At 45.2% G+C, this 21,212-nt stretch overlaps 1 protein-coding gene across 1 annotated transcript in view; it reads left to right on the forward strand.

Annotated features, from left to right (window-relative positions):
- The window catches only part of dnah7 (dynein, axonemal, heavy chain 7), a 101,222-nt gene that overhangs the window by 14,417 nt on the left and 65,593 nt on the right, over window positions 1-21,212 (forward strand). Inside the window, exons 20-31 of the mRNA XM_060039404.1 lie at window positions 151-337; window positions 5,439-5,632; window positions 9,946-10,144; window positions 10,521-10,661; window positions 10,969-11,181; window positions 11,624-11,733; window positions 12,176-12,344; window positions 13,396-13,498; window positions 13,737-13,864; window positions 14,999-15,211; window positions 16,727-16,825; window positions 17,273-17,521. Of these exons, the coding sequence (XP_059895387.1) occupies window positions 151-337; window positions 5,439-5,632; window positions 9,946-10,144; window positions 10,521-10,661; window positions 10,969-11,181; window positions 11,624-11,733; window positions 12,176-12,344; window positions 13,396-13,498; window positions 13,737-13,864; window positions 14,999-15,211; window positions 16,727-16,825; window positions 17,273-17,521 (2,005 nt within the window). The remainder of the gene's footprint in view (window positions 1-150; window positions 338-5,438; window positions 5,633-9,945; window positions 10,145-10,520; window positions 10,662-10,968; window positions 11,182-11,623; window positions 11,734-12,175; window positions 12,345-13,395; window positions 13,499-13,736; window positions 13,865-14,998; window positions 15,212-16,726; window positions 16,826-17,272; window positions 17,522-21,212) is intronic.

Raw genomic sequence — 21,212 nt, forward strand, 5'->3', positions numbered from 1 at the left:
TGATGCTTGCTATGAATTCTTCTTTGAAATTGGCTGTCCTTTACACTTACTTTTCACAGGATGTCCCGTACAGATTTCTTATGCTATCACAACTCATACTGGGGTAAAACAACCCATTTCTTTGTCAACGTTGTGTGCTGTGCTTCTCAGGGATTGGGAGGGTAAGTTGCTGCTTCTGCAGGAGATCCTCGACGAGTGGTTGAAGGTGCAGTCCACCTGGCTGTACCTGGAGCCCATCTTCAGCTCCCCAGACATCATGAACCAGATGCCGGAGGAGGGCCGCCGCTTCACCGCTGTGGACAAGACCTGGAGGGACACCATAAAGGAGGTCACACTGGTAGGGAGACGCTTATGGTTTTGAGGGGTTTTATATGTATTTGTTTACTTATGGCCTTTGTTTATTATCAATCTACAGATGCTTTTATTTAATTATTTATCTTTCTATATCCTCCTCTACTCCCCCATCACATTAGAAACATTATACTACGAGGTGTTTTTATTGCACTTTTATTTTATGCTAGACAAATGAAACCAGCGATCTGAGCTTAACCTGGTTTAGTGCTTTGCATATGCTGTTTTTAAAAAAGAAGCTAGTGGAGCAATGTAAAACAGAATCCCCGTACGCATCAGGCCGAATATCTTGATTCTCAGCGGGCACCGTCTGCACCATGTAAGATCATTCCTATCCGTCACTGGCACCAGGGGAAATAAGCCCTGGCTTTGACCAGTGAGCCTTTTAGATTCTCTGCCGCTCCAAACTATTTGAAAATGCTGCTATTTTAATGAATTGGATTTAAATTTGCCGTTCATGCCATCCTCTGAATAACAGAGGATTGTTTGTGTATGCATGTTTGCATGTGTGTGTGTCTGTCAGAAGGGAGAAAGAGAAATAACAGATTAAATATACAACATAGGGCATCATAAAGACAGAGAAAAAGGGACGGATGAGGAGGCAAAAATGTATAATGCTAACAGAAAGATGGGAAGAAAGTGAGAGTACTCTGGAAATAGAGAGAGAGAGAGAGAGAGAGAGAGAGAGAGAGAGAGAGAGAGAGAGAGAGAGAGAGAGAGAGAGAGAGAGAGAGAGAGAGAGAGAGAGAGAGAGAGAGAGAGAGAGAGAGAGAGAGTAACCTCATATCAAACGAGAGGGAACAAGTGCATTTCAACGGCCGCTCAACAAGAGTTTCCAAAGGGTAATTGGCGTCCTCAGTGGACCTGAAATGAGATACAGCAACATCAGCCAGTGTCCTCCAAAAGGCCCGGCCCGGCCGCAGCATCAAATATAAATTATGGATTTTGTCTGGAAGGAACAAGGCCGTTCCCAGCCACAAAAAAATGAGGTCACCAGGGGACAGGAGGGTGAGAGTCTGGGCGTTTGTACCATCTGCTGTGAGGTGTGTGTGTGTGTGTCTGACTCTGCATGTGTGACTCTGTGTTTACATCATTGTTATCCTTGATCTCTTATGGTTAGCGGAAATTGCTGAAGCTGTCCCTGGTGTATCTGTGATCATGTGTGTATGTTGCGGGCCTCTTGTTGTTTTTGTTGGCTTGGTGACCTCGTAAAGCAAAACGGACATTACTCTTTGGCTAATTATCCCTACACGTGCTTGGTCACAGATTAGTTGTGGACTAGCCGTGTTCTCCCTTATGGGTTTGAAACCATCTGTTTGATCAGTTTTGAACAGGCACGATATTAAACATAATCCAGGTTTCTCCCCAAAGAATGAAATAGACCCTAAAACACTTTATTTTTTGAAAACTTACAAAAGCTTAACTACAATTACATGTCAGAGCTACACGTGTCAGTGGCTTCTGGATCCACTTATTGGATCCACACCGGTTTAGTTACGGCAGAGCTTCAATGTAATTTTTATTAAAGACGCACTGCTTAAAACATAAGGAAGTACCTCAAATTATCCTGAAATAAAAATGCTGGTTTGGGCATTATGCAGTTTCAATAGTATTGCATAACAGCACTTCTGCTATTCAAGAGCATTCAAATAAAAAACACAATAACGCTCAATACTGGATGATGGATCGTGACCATGTAGAAGGCTCCTGGGGAGAACTGCATGCATTAGTACACTGTTAACCATTCACAGTGCTCTTGAATCACAACCCTGCTGTAAGACTTAATGTTAAAACACGTATTTATTGTATTTTCATTGCTGTGCGTGTTTGTGTGTGAGTGTGTGTGTGTGTGTGTGTTTGTTTGTTTGTGTGTATGCGCGCCTGCATGTGTGGGACGGGAAAATCCCTTTAATCTAAATCTATTCACACTGGGCTTAATTGCAAATCTTGAAATTATTTATTTATTTATTTAATAAAACAAATTATCCAGATCTTGTGGCACAACTCTGTGATTATAGCAATAATTAAAGCTCTGCGTTAGATTCTGCCAACTTTCGCCAGTAGCAGCTTAAAGACAAATGCACAAAGTTTGATTTACTGCTAATTTCCGAGTTTACCTTCCCTGTTAGCGCAGAACAACCGTTGAATTAAAACCACCAAACATTGTTGTGTATCGTGGATTAATGCTAGACTGGCCTTTGGGGTAAAAGGTGTTGTAATGATGTTTGTTTCTGATTGAGCTCCTTTTCAACGCATGGAAAATGTTGGTTCATGACATACCTTACAGATTTTTACTGGCCTATATACTGTTCCTTAAGGTTTTAATAGAACAGTGTACATCAGAGGTATATTACAACATATGTTAGTAGGCTAGTGATATTTAATGTATATATTGTACTTCTGCACTCTCAGCCCTGTGCGGCAGTTCTATGATAGTTCACGCTTACAAAGATAACAATCAAACGATAGGTGGTAATTTCCAGTCCAAGAGACTGGACGATGTACACTGTTTGTAGGTCATTCCCTGAACACAGAAAGCTGCAACACGAGAAATCCCATTTGTAGAGCATGTGAATCTGCGTTCACCCCAGATACACGACACATGTATCTGGGGTGTCAATCGAATGGATGATCATCGGTGCATGAAATTGAAATCATGTCAATTTAAGGTTGTCGTTGTGTGCGCCAGTGTTGGTGACTCTCCCTCCCTCTATCTCTGTCTCTCTGAAAACCTCATGGAAAGGACTTTGAAAGGCTCTTTCCGGGATGCATTAGTGACAGTGGCCACTAGGGTGTGCTCAAGATCCACAGTTTTTCAGCCGTTCCCCCGCACCTCTCTGAATCCTTTGTTTTCTTCTTGTTAATTTCTGCTCTCTCTCTCTCTACTGAAATGTGTCAATTATCCATTATTTTGTCTGCAGAACAATGGACAATGGCTGGAGGGAAACATAACATTCAGAGGCATTACGTTTGAACAAAACTTAATTTAAAAGACATGGTTAGTTGCATCCGTTGACTCTGTAATTACGCCACAGTACAACCTCCCAATGAATTGCCATGGAGGGGTATGGGACGGCAGTAGGGAGGAGGACATATCGCCTCTAAGTGTGTCCTGATGGGATTCTCAACACAAGGGCGTTGTTGTGTACTAATGGAAAGATGGATTATGAATGGACACATGAAAGCCGTCACCGAGTGGTGCAGCATAAAGACAAACAGAGCAGTGGGAGGGACAAAGATAACTCATGCAGGGGGACAGAGGTTGAGGTTTGCTGTGTGTGTGTGTGTGCAGGAAAGAGAGGGAGGGGGTGGATCCTGTAGTGCGTTGTCTGTACGTATCAGCAACATTGAACATGCATCCTGTCACATCTATATTACGGCCTCAGGTGGACATGGACAAGCAGGAATATTTTGTCTGCCATTTGTGTTGCATTTCTATCATTTTTTACTGGTAACTATTATGCACTTTCTATGCTGCGTATCTCAGCACTGGACCATTCATTTCCTCGTTCATCATAAATATGTCATTATCGGGGATAACGCATGCATTAGCGCATTGTTATCCGCTCACAGAGCTCGCAAATAACTTCCCGCCAGGCAGACGGAGCAAAAAATAGCCCTTTTATTTCATTGTACCCTGAAGAATGGGCCGAAAACCAAGAGTACTGTTCAAATATATGAAAATCTACAATCATGGCAAATCTCCCCAGCCGCAGTGAACAGGTAATGCGATTGTGCGTATTCACCCCGGTGATGCGACAAAGGAGGCTGCGCAGCCCATTCCCATTCATCCGAGGTGTTATTACTGGGAATCTTCTCTTTTGGCTCAGCTAATGAGCTTGATGATTTGATTTGCCCTTTTATCCGGTAATCTGTTACAGTAGCCCCGATGCGCGGACACACACACACACACACACACACACACACACACACACACACACACACACACACACACACACACACACACACACACACACACACACACACGGCCAGACAATAGGGAGGAAACTCATAAAACCCAATCAAAAAGGGAATTCATCTCCCAAAACGTTTTTTTACTATTGTGCGAATGACTCATTTTCATGGTCACAAAGGGTGATTTGCAGAAGGCTTAGCAAAGAGATGCGGCCTATTACCAGTCCTTTATTACTGGCTTTTTAAGTCAGGGCGCGGGAGAAGAAAAACTATTCCAGCCTGACTCATCATTTCAATTACAGCCCATGCCTCTACTTCAGTCACAGTGGGTAATAAGAAATCAATACCAATGAAGACGGGGGAAAAAACAATTATTAGGCCTTTCTAGACGGACTGCTGCCGGGTCCACTGCTAACTTTGTAGCCAAGCAGTGGCAGATGAAAGTGTTTCTTCACAGCCCAGCTTCTCCGTATTGTACCGTAGCCTTTACTGAATACCAAGATAGGTCATAGGTCAAAGCAAAACAACGCATCGTCTGAAATGTATCGATTGATTGTGTCCTTAGAAGAGACATAGACAAAGATGTACCGTGTTGTGTCTCAGAATTCAAGCCAAAAGGTGCCCAATGTGTAGATGCATATACTGTATACTGCTAGTGGCCACATGATTCCTCAGACTTCGAGTTTGGCACCTCAAACGTAGGACTGTGAAAAGGCCTTCTGTGTCTGCCCTGTCATCTATGGCACTGCTTCCCACCTTTGACTTTACGTTTACCACTAAATTGACCCATGCAGTGGATGAGCAAAGAGTACCAGCACGTTATCCACGAATAAAACTAGAGAAAAAGGCATTCGCCGGTTGAAAAAGTGGAAATAAAAAGTCTGAAATGCAGCTTTAGCTAACAAGCGAAAACAAAACATAAAAATAAAAGTATGATGGAATATGCAATGCGACATGATAAGAAGTGACCAATATATGTACTTTTTTATCTAAAATTTTTGTACATTTCTCCATTTCATGAATAAACTTCCACGTACCTCCAGCAGGTTTTGGGACATAACCAGAACTAATTACTTTTGCTTCTTGTTGCACATTTTAGTTACTCTTGCTGCTACTGTGTGTGTGTGTGTGTGTGTGTGCGCGCGTGTGTCGCTCATGTTTGCCGGTGTCAGGACAAACATGTGCTCGCAGTGGTGGCCATAGACATGATGCTGGAGAAGCTGAAGAAAGCCAATGGGCTCCTGGAGCTGATCCTGAAGGGTCTGAACGACTATCTGGAGAAGAAACGCCTCTTCTTCCCCCGCTTCTTCTTCCTCTCCAATGACGAGCTGCTGGAGATCCTCTCTGAGACCAAAGACCCCACCAGGTAAACCTTTTTGACTACTAAGTATCATGATGCCTCTATTCAACTACATGTACCACAATGCATTACTTCAGATGCATATCATCACCCTCTTAAAGTAATGGCCTGAGTAACTTTTTTGCCAAAATGATTTTCTTGGCTAAATCAGCTCTTTGTGATGCTGGCCACCTCTGGTATAATCCCCAACATCCTCAGTTGAACAGATCATGTGATCCTACCCCTTATGTCAAGAGTTTGAATTAGGCCAATTTATTTTGCCTAAGTCACTAGACAGAGTGTCTTAGGCAATTTTATCATCATTATTTGTGTATCAATAGTCATCTATTGCCATAACCTTTTTGTTTGAAATGATTCATAAATACCATATACTCTATGTATGGTTTTCTGAACAACTTGAAAATATGACCTAGGCCATTACTTTAAGAGGGTGACGATATAGAAAAATGCATAATTTTAACTACAAGTACCATAATGCCACTCTTCAGCTACATGTACGCCAATGCATAACTTCAGCTACATGTAGCATAATGAATAATGCAAGACAATTACAATGATGCATTCCTTGGTACAGTCGGTAGTAATAAGCTTGAAGAAAACAAAACCACAATCCTGAAACCCTACAGTATTTGAGGGTTTCAATGAGGACCTAAACAGTGGAGGAGGAAAACTTTCTCCCCGCTGAAACATCCCTGGAGTGAGATTGATCAGGTGTCCGTTGATGACTTGGGGAGGGTTCCCATGGCAAGCGTAGGCGCACTCAGGGTCTGGCTGTCCAAATCAACCAAGGCAGCCAATCACTGGACTGATTGCAATGCTCGCCAAATGGATTGCTCTTAAGAATCCCTCTCCATTATAAGTCATTTGGGGACACTGTGTTCTATTATAGCTTATTGTCTCGCACAACGGATCTGCTAAATTCTTCCTTTAGGAACTCTATCTCGTTATTATCATATAGAGCACATGCTGGGGGTTTGCTTACCCAAAGAAATACCCTCAGCAAGTATTGTGATTGTTGTAAATAACTACATGCAGAGGACTGCATTCAGACAAATTGAATGAAAAAGAAAAAAAAAAATGTAAAAGGAAGCGTAGGGAAGTTTGCAGTTCAGCAAGCATCTGTGCCACAAGTCTAGATTGCATAGCCAATGAAAAGCATCAGGTTAAAGCGACAGTGATTGCATTTTCTGGAACACAATAGAAAGACCATCCCAAAAGAGGAAAATATGAGGTTAATAGAAAGAAACTGAAGGGGGATTTATGAGAGCTGGGGCCTTGGGAAACTAATTTCAAGGATGAAAATCCCATACTGACTGTGAGAATTTAATTATAGCACTTCTGCTGCATGTACATCGCTCCCTGGCCTACTTTAACTGCACCGGGCCTTCTCCAAGAAGCCTCCGATAAGCAACCTTTGTCTAATTGAACAGAAAGTATTTGGTTAATAATGGATGGTGTTAGACAAAGGTGGTGTGCAATTTTTTTACATCTCTCTTTCTCTTTCTCTTTCTCCCTGTCTCTTTTAATCAGTCTCTCTCTCATTCTCCTGCGGATTCGTATTAGAGGCACAGAGCGGTGTGCTCAGCTGTTAAGTTTGGGATTTTAGGGATGAAGTGGACGGCTGTCAAGTGTCTGAGAACACGCTAGGCCAGTTTAGTTAACTGAGGCGACGTGTCCAATCCAATGCTCTGCTTGGGAGGGAGAGGTCTTAGTAGTGGGGCTCTGGGCTGGCAGGAAGGTGGGCTCATCTGTACTGGAAGGCATTTTCATGGAGCAGCTCAAAGGCATTGATAATCCTCCGTATTAAACATGGGAGTACCACTCTATTGTCTATCGTTCAGTGCCCGGCACTCCTCTGTTTGAGTAACAGGCTTATACGTAGAACTCAAGTGTGAAATGGTTTTTAAATGTCTGAAGCAGTGTTTCTCACTTCACTCTGCTCAGTTTTTGTCTCCGGTACTTGTTTAATCTTTAATCCCCTGTGATTAGGAAGTCTGGCTCCGTCATGTTCGTACTCTATGATTGGCTTGTTCAATTTTTTTTTTAAGCATTAATAAATAGATAAAAGTGCAAACGACAGAATATCTTATTTGATATAATCACCAACTAGGACCATGTATTTCAATGTACTTCAGTTCTTATCGGCTGCTTTGGAAACTTGTGAAACTATATTAGAACATAAGGACCGTTTACATAAATATGTTACAGCTCATGCATATTACAGCTCATCTGGATTGCCCACACAGTGTGCAATACAACAGCTGGGGCAAGCAAATTACTGTTGTTGCAACGACACATTAAATATAAGGAATATGTGGGCAACAAGTGACAGCTTCTAGTCTCATGTCTTATTTTATGGAGTCAGTTTCCTGCCATAATTCAAACCTGAAAAAAAAAGTTTCAAAGGCTTGTAAGTCTGGGTATGAAAACTCAACACCTTGTAATAAAGGTTTTGCAACACTGAAAAAAGAGATTATAACCTGAAAAAAACTAAAACTAAAATTCAAACATCTGTAAACATGATTTTGTGTTCTATTTTATCTTCTTCATCATTTTCACCAACACATTTTCAAAGTTCAAACAATTTCACCAGCGCATTTGCAGAATTTCAAATCTGGCACTGTTCTAACAGTGTATTTCATTGTTGCCCGGTTTTGAAACCTTGTAAATGGGATTCTGCAAACAGGTGTTCATACATTGAGAAATACGTTTTGAAAGGTTGAATATTTAGTTTTAAAAACTTGTAAAGGTGTACGTTAACGACATTACAACGTCTTTTTTCAGAACTGACTTTTCAGCACCGACTTTTCAGAGATTTGACCACACAGGCGCAAGCTTTGAGTCACGTGAATATTGGCAGTGTTCTGACGCCACTCGTTTTGAAACTCCTGACAGTCGAATCTGAAAACGTTCCTGGGGGCCGGACCATTTAGCTCTAAACCTATTGGTTGCTCTCGGCTGACGTACATTCCAATCACATGTGCCGTTCACCGGGCTGTGCGTGATTGACAGTGCTCTGCCGATGACACAAATAACAAGCGACTTTCGCGGTTGATTTTGATTTCCATTTTCTGGAACCATGGCTGTTTCCCAAAGTGAAGGCTGCAGCCTTGCTAGGACGCGTCCTTGCTAGTCGCGTCCTATGGAGATGAGACTCTGGTTCCAGAAAATGGAAATCAAAATCAACCGCGAAATCAACCCGTTGTTATTCGTGTCATCGGCAGAGCACTGTCAATCACGAACAGCCCGGTGAACGGCACTGTGATTGGAATGTACGTCAGCCGAGAGCAACCAATAGGTTTAGAGCTAAATGGTCCCGCCCCCAGGAACGTTTTCAGATTCGACTGTCAGGAGTTTCAAAACGAGTGGCGTCAGAACACTGCCAATATTCACGTGACTCAAAGCTTGCGCTCAAATCTCTGAAAAGTCAGTTCTGAAAAAATACGTTGCAATGTCGTAAACGTACACCTTTACAAGTTTTTAAAACTAAATATTCAACCTTTCAAAACGTATTTCTCAATGTATGAACACCTGTTTGCAGAATCCCATTTACAAGGTTTCAAAACCGGGCAACAATGAAATACACCGTTAGAACAGTGCCAGATTTGAAACTCTGCAAATGCGCTGGTGAAATTGTTTGAACTTTGAAAATGTGTTGCTGAAAATGATGAAGAAGATAAAATAGAACACAAAATCATGTTTACAGATTTTTGAATTTTAGTTTTATTTTATTTCAGGTTATAATCTCTTTTTTCAGTGTTGCAAAACCTTTTTTACAAGGTGTTGAGTTTTCAAACCCAGACTTACAAGCCTTTGAAACTTTTTTTTTCAGGTTTGAATTATGGCAGGAAACTGACTCCATATTATTTGTGTGTTTGTAAAGTCACCCATTCCTGATTTTTTGTTTTTCTTGACAATGAAATGCGGAAGTGTTATTCTGCAGAGCCTTACAGGTATCTGTAGAAGCCAGCCTTTTTCAATAGATTTGCCGCTTATAAAAACATTGAATTACACTTGACGTGTACCTTGACATCTTGCTGCCAGGTGAAGTCACGTAGCATAGTTCACATAGCACAATTTTGTCACTAAAAGCGACCAGTGTGTTTTCTCTGGAGTTTGATTTCATTTGATTTAAATGTTTGGGATCCTCTTTAATTTCAACACCAACCCATGAAACAGGAGTGACCTCACATGCAGGATGAAAGAATGATCCAAGGTCCCTCTATCTGATACCTACCTAGTGTAGATATATTGCATGTGCTGTACCCATGATCAGCTCAGACAGCCCTGGCTTTTGCTCTGTCTCTGCTGGTCCCCAGGGTAAAGCCCCACCTGAAGAAGTGCTTTGAGGGCATCGCGAGCGTGGTCTTCACTGACGTGTTGGACATCACCCACATGTCGAGCAGCGAAGGGGAGGTGGTGGAGTTGCTGAACACCATCTCCACCTCTAAAGCCAGGGGCCAGGTGGAGAAGTGGCTGCTGGAGCTGGAGAACAACATGTTTGCTTCGCTACACAAGGTGAGCCCTCTTTCTTCTTATCTTCCTGGCTGTGTCACACTAGAAAAAGGATATTGTAAGCCAGAATTATTGTAAGGCTGCCATATATGCTTTTCACTATAGATACATTCAGCGGATGCTTTCATCCAAAGCGTTTTACATGGTCATTATTGAATACTCAGGGATTAAAGCATCTTGCTTAAGGGTTCCTCGAGGTAGGAGTCTTCAAGAAGTGCATTAATGAAGGGAATGTCATATATGGAAATATTCTTTGAACCATACACGTACACTGCATACGGCCAATGTAAATACATTGTCATACAAATGAGTTTCCCTCTGTGGTCTTCCTCGGGTTCATTGTTTTCACACTTCCTCTCTCGGCTGTGCTCCGGCTCAGGTGATTGGGGAGGCCATCGAAGCGTACCCCAAGGACCTGAGGATCAACTGGGTGCGAGCGTGGCCTGGTCAGACTGTACTTTGTGTGTCTCAGGTCTACTGGACAAAGGATATCCACCAGGCCATCGTCTCAGGACCTAAGGTTTGCCCGCGTATTAATTTTTTCTTCTTTCTTATTTGTGACTTCTTAAACATGGTATTGTGCAATAGGGTTAGGGTTAGGGTATCTCGGTAATATGGTTCAATATAAAATATCTTGAGACACTGGATTGTCCCACAATGTCTTTCATTTGATCTTTCCTTCTGAAGAACATAAAAAATGTTAGACAAGGGGGGGTAAGAGCAGCAAAAACATCTCCACTTTCTCTAGGAGACATCTCCTCTCCTAGTTTAGCCATCGTCTGCCGATCATTCACTCCTAACATCAATCGCCATCCCTCCCTGCCCAGGCTCTAGACGAATACCTTCAGGTTAACAACGGGCAGATCGACGACATTGTGACGCTGGTGCGTGGGAAGCTGTCCAAGCAGAACCGGGTGACTCTAGGTGCCCTGGTGGTGCTGGACGTCCACGCCAGGGACGTGCTGGCCACACTCATCCAAAAGGGTGTCAGCGACGAGAACGACTTCGAGTGGCTCAGCCAACTGCGCTACTACTGGGTGGTACGTTGGTGGTGGAAGCATTGCTACTTATGTTTTTTGACCAGGACTAGCCGATGTTTTCGTCTGATGTTTCAAATGTACAATGCAGTGCCTTTATCAAAAACAAATGGACACAGATGCAGGTCAGGGGTCAGCAGGTAGTCTGTAAGTTGTCTCGCTTACAGGTAGGTTAATGGCATGGATGGAATCATGCCCAGAAGCTTTTGCCGGGGAGTTGAACACAATAGCAACTAGAGTATTCTGCCCACTCATTATTACTTGAATTAAAGCATAGTTTTGCCCTTTACTCTGTTAATTGTCTAACAGATCGCATTCTTCTTAATTTCTATGTAATTTACTCAGAAGTCTATCCATTTTTTTGTACTCATTTACTCTGGCATGCTCCTCCATGATTTACAGCCAGAATGCACTGATTCGTGTCTGACTGTTCTCGGTCTTACAGGAGAATCAGATGCAGACGAAGATGATAAATGCAGGCTTGGCTTATGGTTATGAGTATCTGGGGAACACTCCCCGGCTGGTGATCACCCCACTCACCGACCGCTGCTACCGGTACGCCTGATGGCCCCATCGTCAGGCAACACGCTGTTTGTCGATTACCTCCGCGGTGCATTACTAAAAAGAGTTTGAATGAATGTATAAAGTGTGCTCAGTTTGGCATGTAAGGACAGTAAAGTAATCACCACATTTTAGAATCCATTGATCAAACAAACTTTATATATACTGCACTTCAGCACAAAAAAAATCACCAACATCCCAACGAATAGTAAGTCGACGTATACAATTTGCTTCAAATAACAATAAAAAACACAGAGCCATTTATATGGATCACAGAGACACGTTTGAGAGGTGGGTATTCGAAGAGAGCTAGACTAAAAAGGGTTTCAAGATTGTGTTATGAATAAACTACATTTCAGAATGTAATCGTCCTTCAAGCAACAGTGATTGTGAAGCATGGGGCATGCTCTTGCGCTCACACCTCATCCTCCTTTAGGACATTGTTTGGGGCCCTTGCTCTCTTCCTGGGAGGTGCCCCTGAGGGCCCCGCTGGCACGGGTAAGACGGAGACCACCAAGGACCTGGCCAAGGCCGTGGCCAAGCAGTGTGTGGTGTTCAACTGTTCAGACGGACTGGACTATATTGCTCTTGGCAAGTTCTTCAAAGTGAGTTTTTCACACAAGTCCACACACCCCTTAGCTGGTGGTATTAAGACCTTTTAATATGTAATGCTTATTCAATATGGCAACGCTAGCCTGGCTATTGCCAGACCAAGCTCAATCGTAGATTGCATGTTGGTCTTGGGAAGCTGCCGTCATTTTTTTCAGCACAAGAGGCGTGATCAATGGGCCTAGTTCAAATGACTCTGTACGCAATTGGCTGCTTGCCGTCGCTTCCCTGTTGTCATTGTGTTAAACCAGCCAATAGCGTGCCAGAGTGAAAAGCCAGCTTGGTGATTGGCTCCCGCAAAAATCTGTCGGAGGCAGAAAGAAATGTATTGCTCTTCTCCCGACCCTTCTGCAGGGCAAACTCAAAATCGCCGGCAGAATGGGCGAGGCTACCCAGGCTATGGCAACGCTTGACCTTATCTCAAGATGATTCATGAGGACCTTAAAGGGCTTTTCAGAAAACGATCTTGTGTTTAGACTTGACCCTTGATATTGTAAACTCCTTGGTAGCACAGAGGTCAAGTAAGCCATTCACTGTGTTAATGAAATAAATAAATACAAAAAACATGTCCTTCACAGCAGCAACCTTGCGCCAAACAAAGGCACACTGTTTGCCTAAAGGGCTGATTATGGTCCCACTTTCACACAACGTAAGGAGGTTACGGACCCCTTACATCCTTACGGACCCTCCTTGCGTCCACCACAAGGGCCTGACGGGCACCTCCCAAAACTTGTAACCTTCCGTTGAGGCGACACAGCAGCAAGAGCTGTGATTGGTCCGCTTACTAAAACCCGACGCAGAACCACAACGGTTCACGACTGCGTCGAAGCGTCTGCGTCGAAGCGTCTGCATGGTCATTGCGTTGCGTGAACTTGGGACCATAATCAGCCCTTAACTGTGGCTTAGTAGGTGGGTCACCAGGTGAATAGGGTTCACTGAAGAGTGAGAAGTGGCTGTTTTGAGGAGAGGATGATAGGTTATGACTATTACAAATAAAGGAAAGGTAAAGGGGGTATTCTCTGTGAACTCTGAGCGTGTTTGACTCAGGGCCTGCTGTCCTGTGGAGGCTGGGCCTGCTTTGACGAGTTCAACCGCATCGACCTGGAGGTGCTCTCTGTGGTGGCACAGCAGATCCTCACCATACAGAGAGGTAGCACGCCAGTGTGTGTGTGTGTGTGTGTGTGGGGGGTGGGTGTGTGTTTAGTGGTTACGATTAGTGGCAGAGTCCCAACTGGGTGCTTTACTCCTAGTATAAGGTGATGAATGGAATCAATGTTATGCTTTAATCATTAGTGAGTTTATGGGGAGTGGTTCTATACAGTAACCCCCTGCCAGTGACTGAGCGGGAGGTTCAGCCGGCAGGTGGTAAAAGCGGTATTGTCCTCCAGGCATCAAGGCCAAGGCTGAAATGCTGATGTTCGAGGGCACAGAGCTGAGGCTAGACCCCTCCTGTGCCGTCTTCATCACCATGAACCCCGGCTACGCTGGACGCTCCGAGCTGCCTGACAACCTCAAGGTAAAACGCACACGCTCGTGCACACACACACTCACACATTATAGATGCACGCATGCGTCTGGACACACACGTACACACCTGCATGCACACACCTACATATTTTTTCAGGTATGGTTACCAATAACCCCCACTACTCAGAAACTTAAATGTGTGGTACTGCACCCAAAGGTGGCGCTTTTGTAAAAAATCATGAATTAGGTTTATTTCTCCTCACCAGATTGACCTGGACTCAAAATTCTTTCGCCATATCCATCTTTTTCACACTGGACTTCTGCTCTAAAATTTTTTACTTTTCCCACAATTTCATAGAAAAGCCAAACGTCCACAGTCTCAACCCATTTTGCCTATATGACTATTTTGTTATTGTATAACTAACACACAGCTATCATTAGGTGGATACCATTAACAGGGCAAATTTTCAGACCCTTTTAAGAAAGCCCTTAATTCATTTGAGAAATGTGTGCTTAGATTTTTCTGGATGTTGTGTGCTTATCAATAGACATGTGAATGAGGCTGTAGTTCAGGATTATAAGTGGCTCAATGGGATAATGCCTTGTACAGGTGATCCTTAGGTTGAGAGTTTGAATCCCGATTAGAGCATTATGAACCAGTTGAACATGACATTCGGCCATTGCTCTGCAGCTCAACTGAAAGCCGAGACACAGTATTGCATTGAGTGGAACATCTTCATCAACATCTTTTCTTCATAATTATAAGTCATATTTATATATCTTCCATTAGTGTTTTCTTGACTTTTAATTTTGCTAGGACCCCGTTAATCAACGCTTGCGGTTATATTTATTATTATAATTATTATTGGAACCAGTTAGTTTAAAGTCTGTCTCTGTCTCACACTGGACGGCAGGTGTAACTGATACCGAAGTATTTGAATAGTGTAGTTATGTGTGTGTCATAAAACTAACAAAGTATCGTTTGTTTATTTGAGCATCCCATGCTCATTTGCAAATGCATGCACACGCTCAAACACACACATATTATATCGTTGTAATTAATTTGGTCAATATTGTTGTAAATATTGCTGTAAATTTAGTTGTAAATATAATTTCAGTTTTTTCTTTACAAACCATGGCTGATGCTTGTGGTTGTCCTGACATTCAACGTCTCCTCTCTCAGGCCCTGTTCAGGACGGTGGCCATGATGGTGCCTGACTATGCCATGATCGCCGAGATCGTGCTCTACTCGTGCGGTTTTGTGACGGCGCGCCCTCTGTCAGTGAAGATTGTGGCGACATACCGGCTGTGCTCCGAGCAGCTGTCCTCCCAGCACCACTACGACTACGGCATGCGGGCCGTCAAGTCCGTCCTGACGGCCGCAGGCAACCTCAAGGTACCGCTCGCTGACGCCGCCGTCCCTGTGTCTTAGGGTCGGGTTTTAGTCCGAGGGTCAGGATGAGTTTGTTGGTCAGGTTTGTGTCGGTTGTTCAGGTTTGGTAAGTTGTTCAGGTTTGGTTGGTTGGTCAGGTATTAGTCTGAGGGTCAGGTATTTGTTTGTTGGTCAGGTTTAGTCTGTTCGTCAGGTATTAGTTTGAGGTCAGGTTTGTGTGTGTTGGTCAGGTTTAGTCTGTTGGTTTGTTTCAGTCTGTTGGTCGGGTTTTAGTCTGTTGGTCAGGTTTGGTCTGTTGGTTAGTTTTAAGCTGTTGGTCAGGTTTAGTCTGTTGGTCAGGTCTAATCTGTTGGTCAGGTTTTGTCTATGGGTCAGGTATTAGTCTGAGGGTCAGGTCTAGTCTGGGGGTCAGGTTTAGTCTGTTTTGTTTTAATCATTTGGTCAGGTTTTAGTCTGATGGTCAGCTTTAGTCTGTTGGTTAGCTTTTAGCTGTTGCTCAGGGTTTGCCTGTCAATTTATGGATTGGAGGGAAACAATGCATTTTTGTGTTGCAAACTGCTCTCTCATGTATTTGATTCAAACAAATTACAAAATCAATCCCTTCAGCAAACTTTAATTAACCTAGAATAGCTTCATCATCTAATGACAACCATTATTTTTGCACTGAACCAAACACCTCAATAACCATAGTGGTGAACTTTGTATCTCAGCAGACTTTAATAACAGTGATAATGAAGAGAACTGTATCCATCTGCTCTACAAGCTTACTTTACCCTGCTCAATCGATACAACGATACAACTTCCATTTAGGAGTGAGACGTATACTTCCATTTAAGGAATGCATCTTGAACCTAGCTACGGTGCTAACCTCAGTGTCTTTGTCACTCCTCGAAAACACAACAAATCTTCAAAGCCATTCTATTTCCTTAACCCTCACTAACAAAATGGTGTGCACTGGAGTGTGCGAGGGCGGGAAAAGAGGCATCAGATTGGCTCTCAAAGATGGAGTTGTCGCAGTAAAAGCTGCATGTCTTGTATAAAAAGGGGATAGGCTTCCCCCCCCACATGGGTGTGCTGTTTCCTAGAGTCTTGTGAGGCGTTCGTGTCATTTATACATCAATTCCTGAAGTCCCCCTCTGCTGGGACCCTCATCCCCGTCGTCTCTTTCAAAATTACTTTTAGAAAGGAAATGCGTGCGTTTAACCCCCCCGGCTTAGGCTGCGAACGGTGTTTAGGTCTTCTGTCGTACTGAAGGGGAGAGCCTATCAGTGGCACAGGGGGCCACAAAGAAGACTTTAGAATGATGATTCCCTCCCCACAAGGCCTCTTCATTCATCTGCCTGCCAAAGGCTTTCATTATTCCCCTCTTGCTCGTTTTTCACTGTCTTGACAATTTCTCTTTGTGTGTTACATTTTCTCTTTCTCACTTTTGTTCTCTTGTTCTCCCTCTCTCTCTCCCTCCCTCCCTCCCACCCTCCCTCCCTCCCCCCCCTCCTCTCTGTGTTTATGTTATCCCAGTTGAGTTTTCCTGAGGAGAACGAGGATATTCTGCTGCTGAGGTCGATCATCGACGTCAACCTGCCCAAGTTCCTCGCTCATGATCTGCCGTTGTTTGCGGTGAGATGGGTTGTCAGTCATCCTCCCTCATCTGGAGAGAGGATGAGCTCTTCCCTCTAGAGCCATCAGATCAACTAATGGCAGACTTATAACCAGACATGGATATAGTTATAATAGACAAAATAAGTTGAAGTGACGCATAAGGGCAAATCAAATCAAAGTGTGTGTGTGTGTGTGTGTGTGTGTGTGTGTGTGTGTGTGTGTGTGTGTGTGTGTGTGTGTGTGTGTGTGTGTGTGTGTGTGTGTGTGTGTGTGTGTGTGTGTGTGTGTGTGTGTGTTTCTTTGTCTGTGTCTGCCTGCCTGTATGTGTGACTGTCACTCTTTGTGAAGTTTGTGATTTGTGAATTTGAATTGTGCATGCTCCATTTACATGAAAGTTTGTTTGTGTGCCAGTTTATCCATTGGTTCATGCTGTCTCTCTCTCTCTCTCCCCTGCACCTATCCCAGGGCATCACCTCTGACCTCTTCCCAGGGGTCAAGCTGCCCAAGGCTGACTATGGGGTGTTGATGGACGCCATCAGGGAGAACAGCAAGCGCATGAACCTCCAGGTGACGGAGTTCTTTGCAGAGAAGATCCTGCAGATCTTCGAGATGATGATCGTTAGGCACGGCTTCATGCTGGTGGGCGAGCCGTTTGGCGGGAAGACCTGCGCCTACCGCGTGCTCGCAGCCGCCCTGCACGACATCGCTGAGAAGGTGAGGGGCCAAACACCCACGAATCTAACCCCCGGGGGGATACATGGCCAGAAGGGATGAAGCAATTTTCATTGCAGTGAGTCATAACTTTAAGTGTGTTCAACTTGTACTCGTTCTAATTCAACATGAGAGCTGAATCAACTCTGTCGCCAACAGTGCACAAGTCTGTTTGTGTGAGATGCTCTCGGAAGGGGTATACTGTAGCCGTGTTTCCATCAACAGGTTTTTCTAAAGATTTTGAAGCATTACAATAGAAAGGTTGATGGAAACTGCATAATCTCGAAGAATGTTTAAACACTCACTTGAGGTGTTTTTTGCCTTTTTCAAAAAAGCGAATGCCCTAAATGGGGTTACTTAAGTAACTTTGGGTTACTTAACGTAATCCCTGGTTCTTTGATAACAGAGTGAGGTGTTTCACTATGGGAATCGCCTAGGCGTGACCTACTACTGGAAGCTCCAATTGCACCACGTCTGTCCTTGACAGACAGGTCGGACTGTGCCACAGGGTCCCGCCCCCTGCACTTATACAGTCGACCCGCCCTCCTCAAATCATTCTATACCTGTTTCTTTCCGTGTAAATGCAAGGAGGGACGTGTTGGTGAAACACCTCACGCTGTTATCAAAGAACCAGGGATTACGTTAAGTAACCCAAAGTTATTTTTCTAACTTCGCTCAGTGTTTCACTATGGGAGATATAGACCACTCTCGTATTGCATATGTCTCCCGAAGCTATGCAAATTCAGCCAGGCAGCAAACATCACTTTGAGTCTGGTGAGATCGTCTCCAGCACGGCTTGAGAAACAGAAGGCCCTGAGACATCCAGCCTATAAAACCTAACAAAGGTGTGAGGTGTAGCCCAGCTCGCCGCAGCAAAAATGTCACGCACCGACACACCCCTGAATAAGGCCCATGAAGTAGCCATACCCCTTGTGGAGTGGGCCCTCAAGCCATGGGGGGGCTGCAAGCCCCTACTTTCATAAGCAAGAGATATAGCCTCCACAATCCAGTGGGATAGCCTCTGGCGGGACAAAGGCTTGCCTCTATGGGGAGTTAGCCAAGACACGAACAGCTGATCCCCTTTCCGAAAAGCAGCTGACCGACTCACATATACATGTAGGGCCCGTACCGGGCATAATGTATTGAGTCTCTGCTCCTCCGCAGAGGAGAACGGAGGCGGGTCAAAGGCCGACAGTTCCACCGTGAGACACCTATAGGTCGACTCAACCACCTTAGGCACAAAAGCCGGATTGGGCCGCAGACAGACCTTGGAGATCCCCTGAGCAAACTGCAAGCAGGAAGGACGGATAGACAATGCCTGTAAATCACTCACACGCTTAGCTGTGGTTAAAGCTAAGAGCAACACCACCTTCAGCGACACAAACTTCATCCCCACAGCCTCCAACGGCTCAAAAGGGTGATGAGACATGGCATCCAGCACCACCGATAAATCCCACAAAGGGACCAGGGGCCTGGAAACTGGGAGCTTGCGACGCGCCCCCTTCATGAAGCGACAAACCAAGGGATGCTGCCCTGCAGGCTTATCCCCAAAGCCAACAAGCTAAGATGGCCGCCAAGTACACTTTAATTGTGGAAAAGGCCTTACCCTTTTCCAATAATCCCTTTAGGAAACACAGTAGGTCCACCACGGAACACTGATATGGAATGGCGTGCCTCGAGTCGCACCAGTCCTCAAAAACCCGCCACTTGCCACTGTAGAGCTGGCGAGTGGAAAGGGCCCTTGCAATCTGAATGCAGTCAACAACCTGTGCAGGCAGGCCTGCCGCATTTAAGTTCCACCTCTCACGGGCCAAGCCCAGAGCGCTACGCGGTCCGGGTGAGGATGGTAAATCTCCCCGCCCGCTTGGGAGAGGAGATCCCTGCGCAGGGGAAGGGGCCATGGGCCGCCCACCAGGAGTTGCACTATTTCCGCCACCCAATGTTTGGATGGCCACCGCGGCGCTATCAGGATTAGCGACAGACTCTGTTCTCTCACCCTGGCTAGGGTGGGGGAGATCAGGCTGAGAGGGGGGAAGGCATATAGTAGCACGTTTGGCCACGGATGGGCAAGCGCATCTACCCCTAGGGGAGCCCTTACGTCTTACAGGGAGAAAAACAACGGGCACTGAGTGTTTTCCAGCGAGGCGAAGAGATCTACGGCTGCCAAGCCGTATCTCCGCCATATTTGTCCCACAACCTGTGGATGAAGAGTCCATTCCCCGTACAGGGGGTCTCCTCTGGACATAAGATCTGCTCCTCTGTTCAGGTCACCCGGTACATGTGTCGTCCGAAGGGACAGGAGTCTGGTGCTTCTCCACAAGATAATTTCTTGAGCTAACTCGTGTAGTTTCATTGAGCGAGTGCCGCCCTGCTGGTTGACGTATGCCACTACAGTGGAATTGTCTGTCTTCACCAAGACATGGCGGCCCTGGATAAATTGCAGGAAGTGTCTTAGAGCAAGGAACACTGCCCAAAGTTCTAGGAGGTTTATGTGAGCCTGAGCTAGATCGCGACTCCAGGTGCCGTTTTCTGCTCTGCCCATCATTGTCGCACCCCACCCTGACAAGGACGCTTCCGTTGTCATGGTTACCCTGGACGACACCGCCCCCAGCGGGACGCCCACTGTCAGAACCGTGTGCACCGACCACGGGCGGAGAGCGGTAACACACGCTGGTGTTACTTTCACCTTGCGATTCAGGTGGCGACGGGAGCACAGACGTAGTGCTGCGACCCAGCGCTGAAAATCTCTCATCATCAGAAGACCCAAATGCACTACTGATATCACCGAAGCCATAAGGCCAAGTAGGCGTAGGCATAACCTGAACGATACGGTCTCTCCCCTCCTGAAGAGGGAGAGACACTGCGTGAGAGACGTTAGTCTCCGCTCTGATAGTGTGACGCGATGAGAGAGAGTCTATGTGGAGACCCAAATATTCCGCACATTGTGCGGGGTCCACACGGCTCTTTTCCTAATTGATGCTGAATCCCAGAGTCCTCAGATGATTTACCATCGTAGTAGAATCTCTGAGTGCCTGTTCGCGTGAACTGGAACATATCAGATAATGGTCCAGATAAGAGAATATTCTGATGCCGCTGTTTCTTAGCGGTGAAAGTGCTGCCTCCACACACCTGCTGAACACTCTCGGGGCCAACGATAGCCCGAACGGGACCACTTGGTATTCGTAAGCCCTGTTCTGAAAAGAGAACCAGAGAAATTTCCGGTGCGCGGGATAGATGGCAATGTGAAAATATGCGTCTGACAGATCGATCGTTCCAAACCAATCCCCTGGACGGATTGAACGACAGAGCACTTTGTGTGTTAACATCCTGAACGTGTATTTGCGCAGGTGTCTGTTTAACGCACGGAGATCTAATATGGGGCGAAGGGACGAGCTCCCTCTCTTCGGAATGAGAAAATAACGGGAGTAAAAACCCTGTTGGGCTTGCTCGTTCGGGGCAGCCCTGATCGCTTGTTTTCGCAGGGACGATATTTCGTCCTCTAGGATTCGTGCCGAATCCCACCTGGCCATATAAACCAACACGCCGTTGAATCTGGGTGGTTTCATAGCAAACTGCAGTCTGTAACCCTGGGAAACCGTAGACAGGATCCACGGGTGAACTTGCGCATGCGCGCCACTGTGATCGCGCCCCAACGTCGTCACCCTCGGGACGCAAGCCACACTGACTCGGCCAT

The sequence above is a fragment of the Gadus macrocephalus genome, chromosome 20 (assembly GCF_031168955.1).
Source record: "Gadus macrocephalus chromosome 20, ASM3116895v1".
NCBI lineage: Eukaryota > Metazoa > Chordata > Actinopteri > Gadiformes > Gadidae > Gadus > Gadus macrocephalus.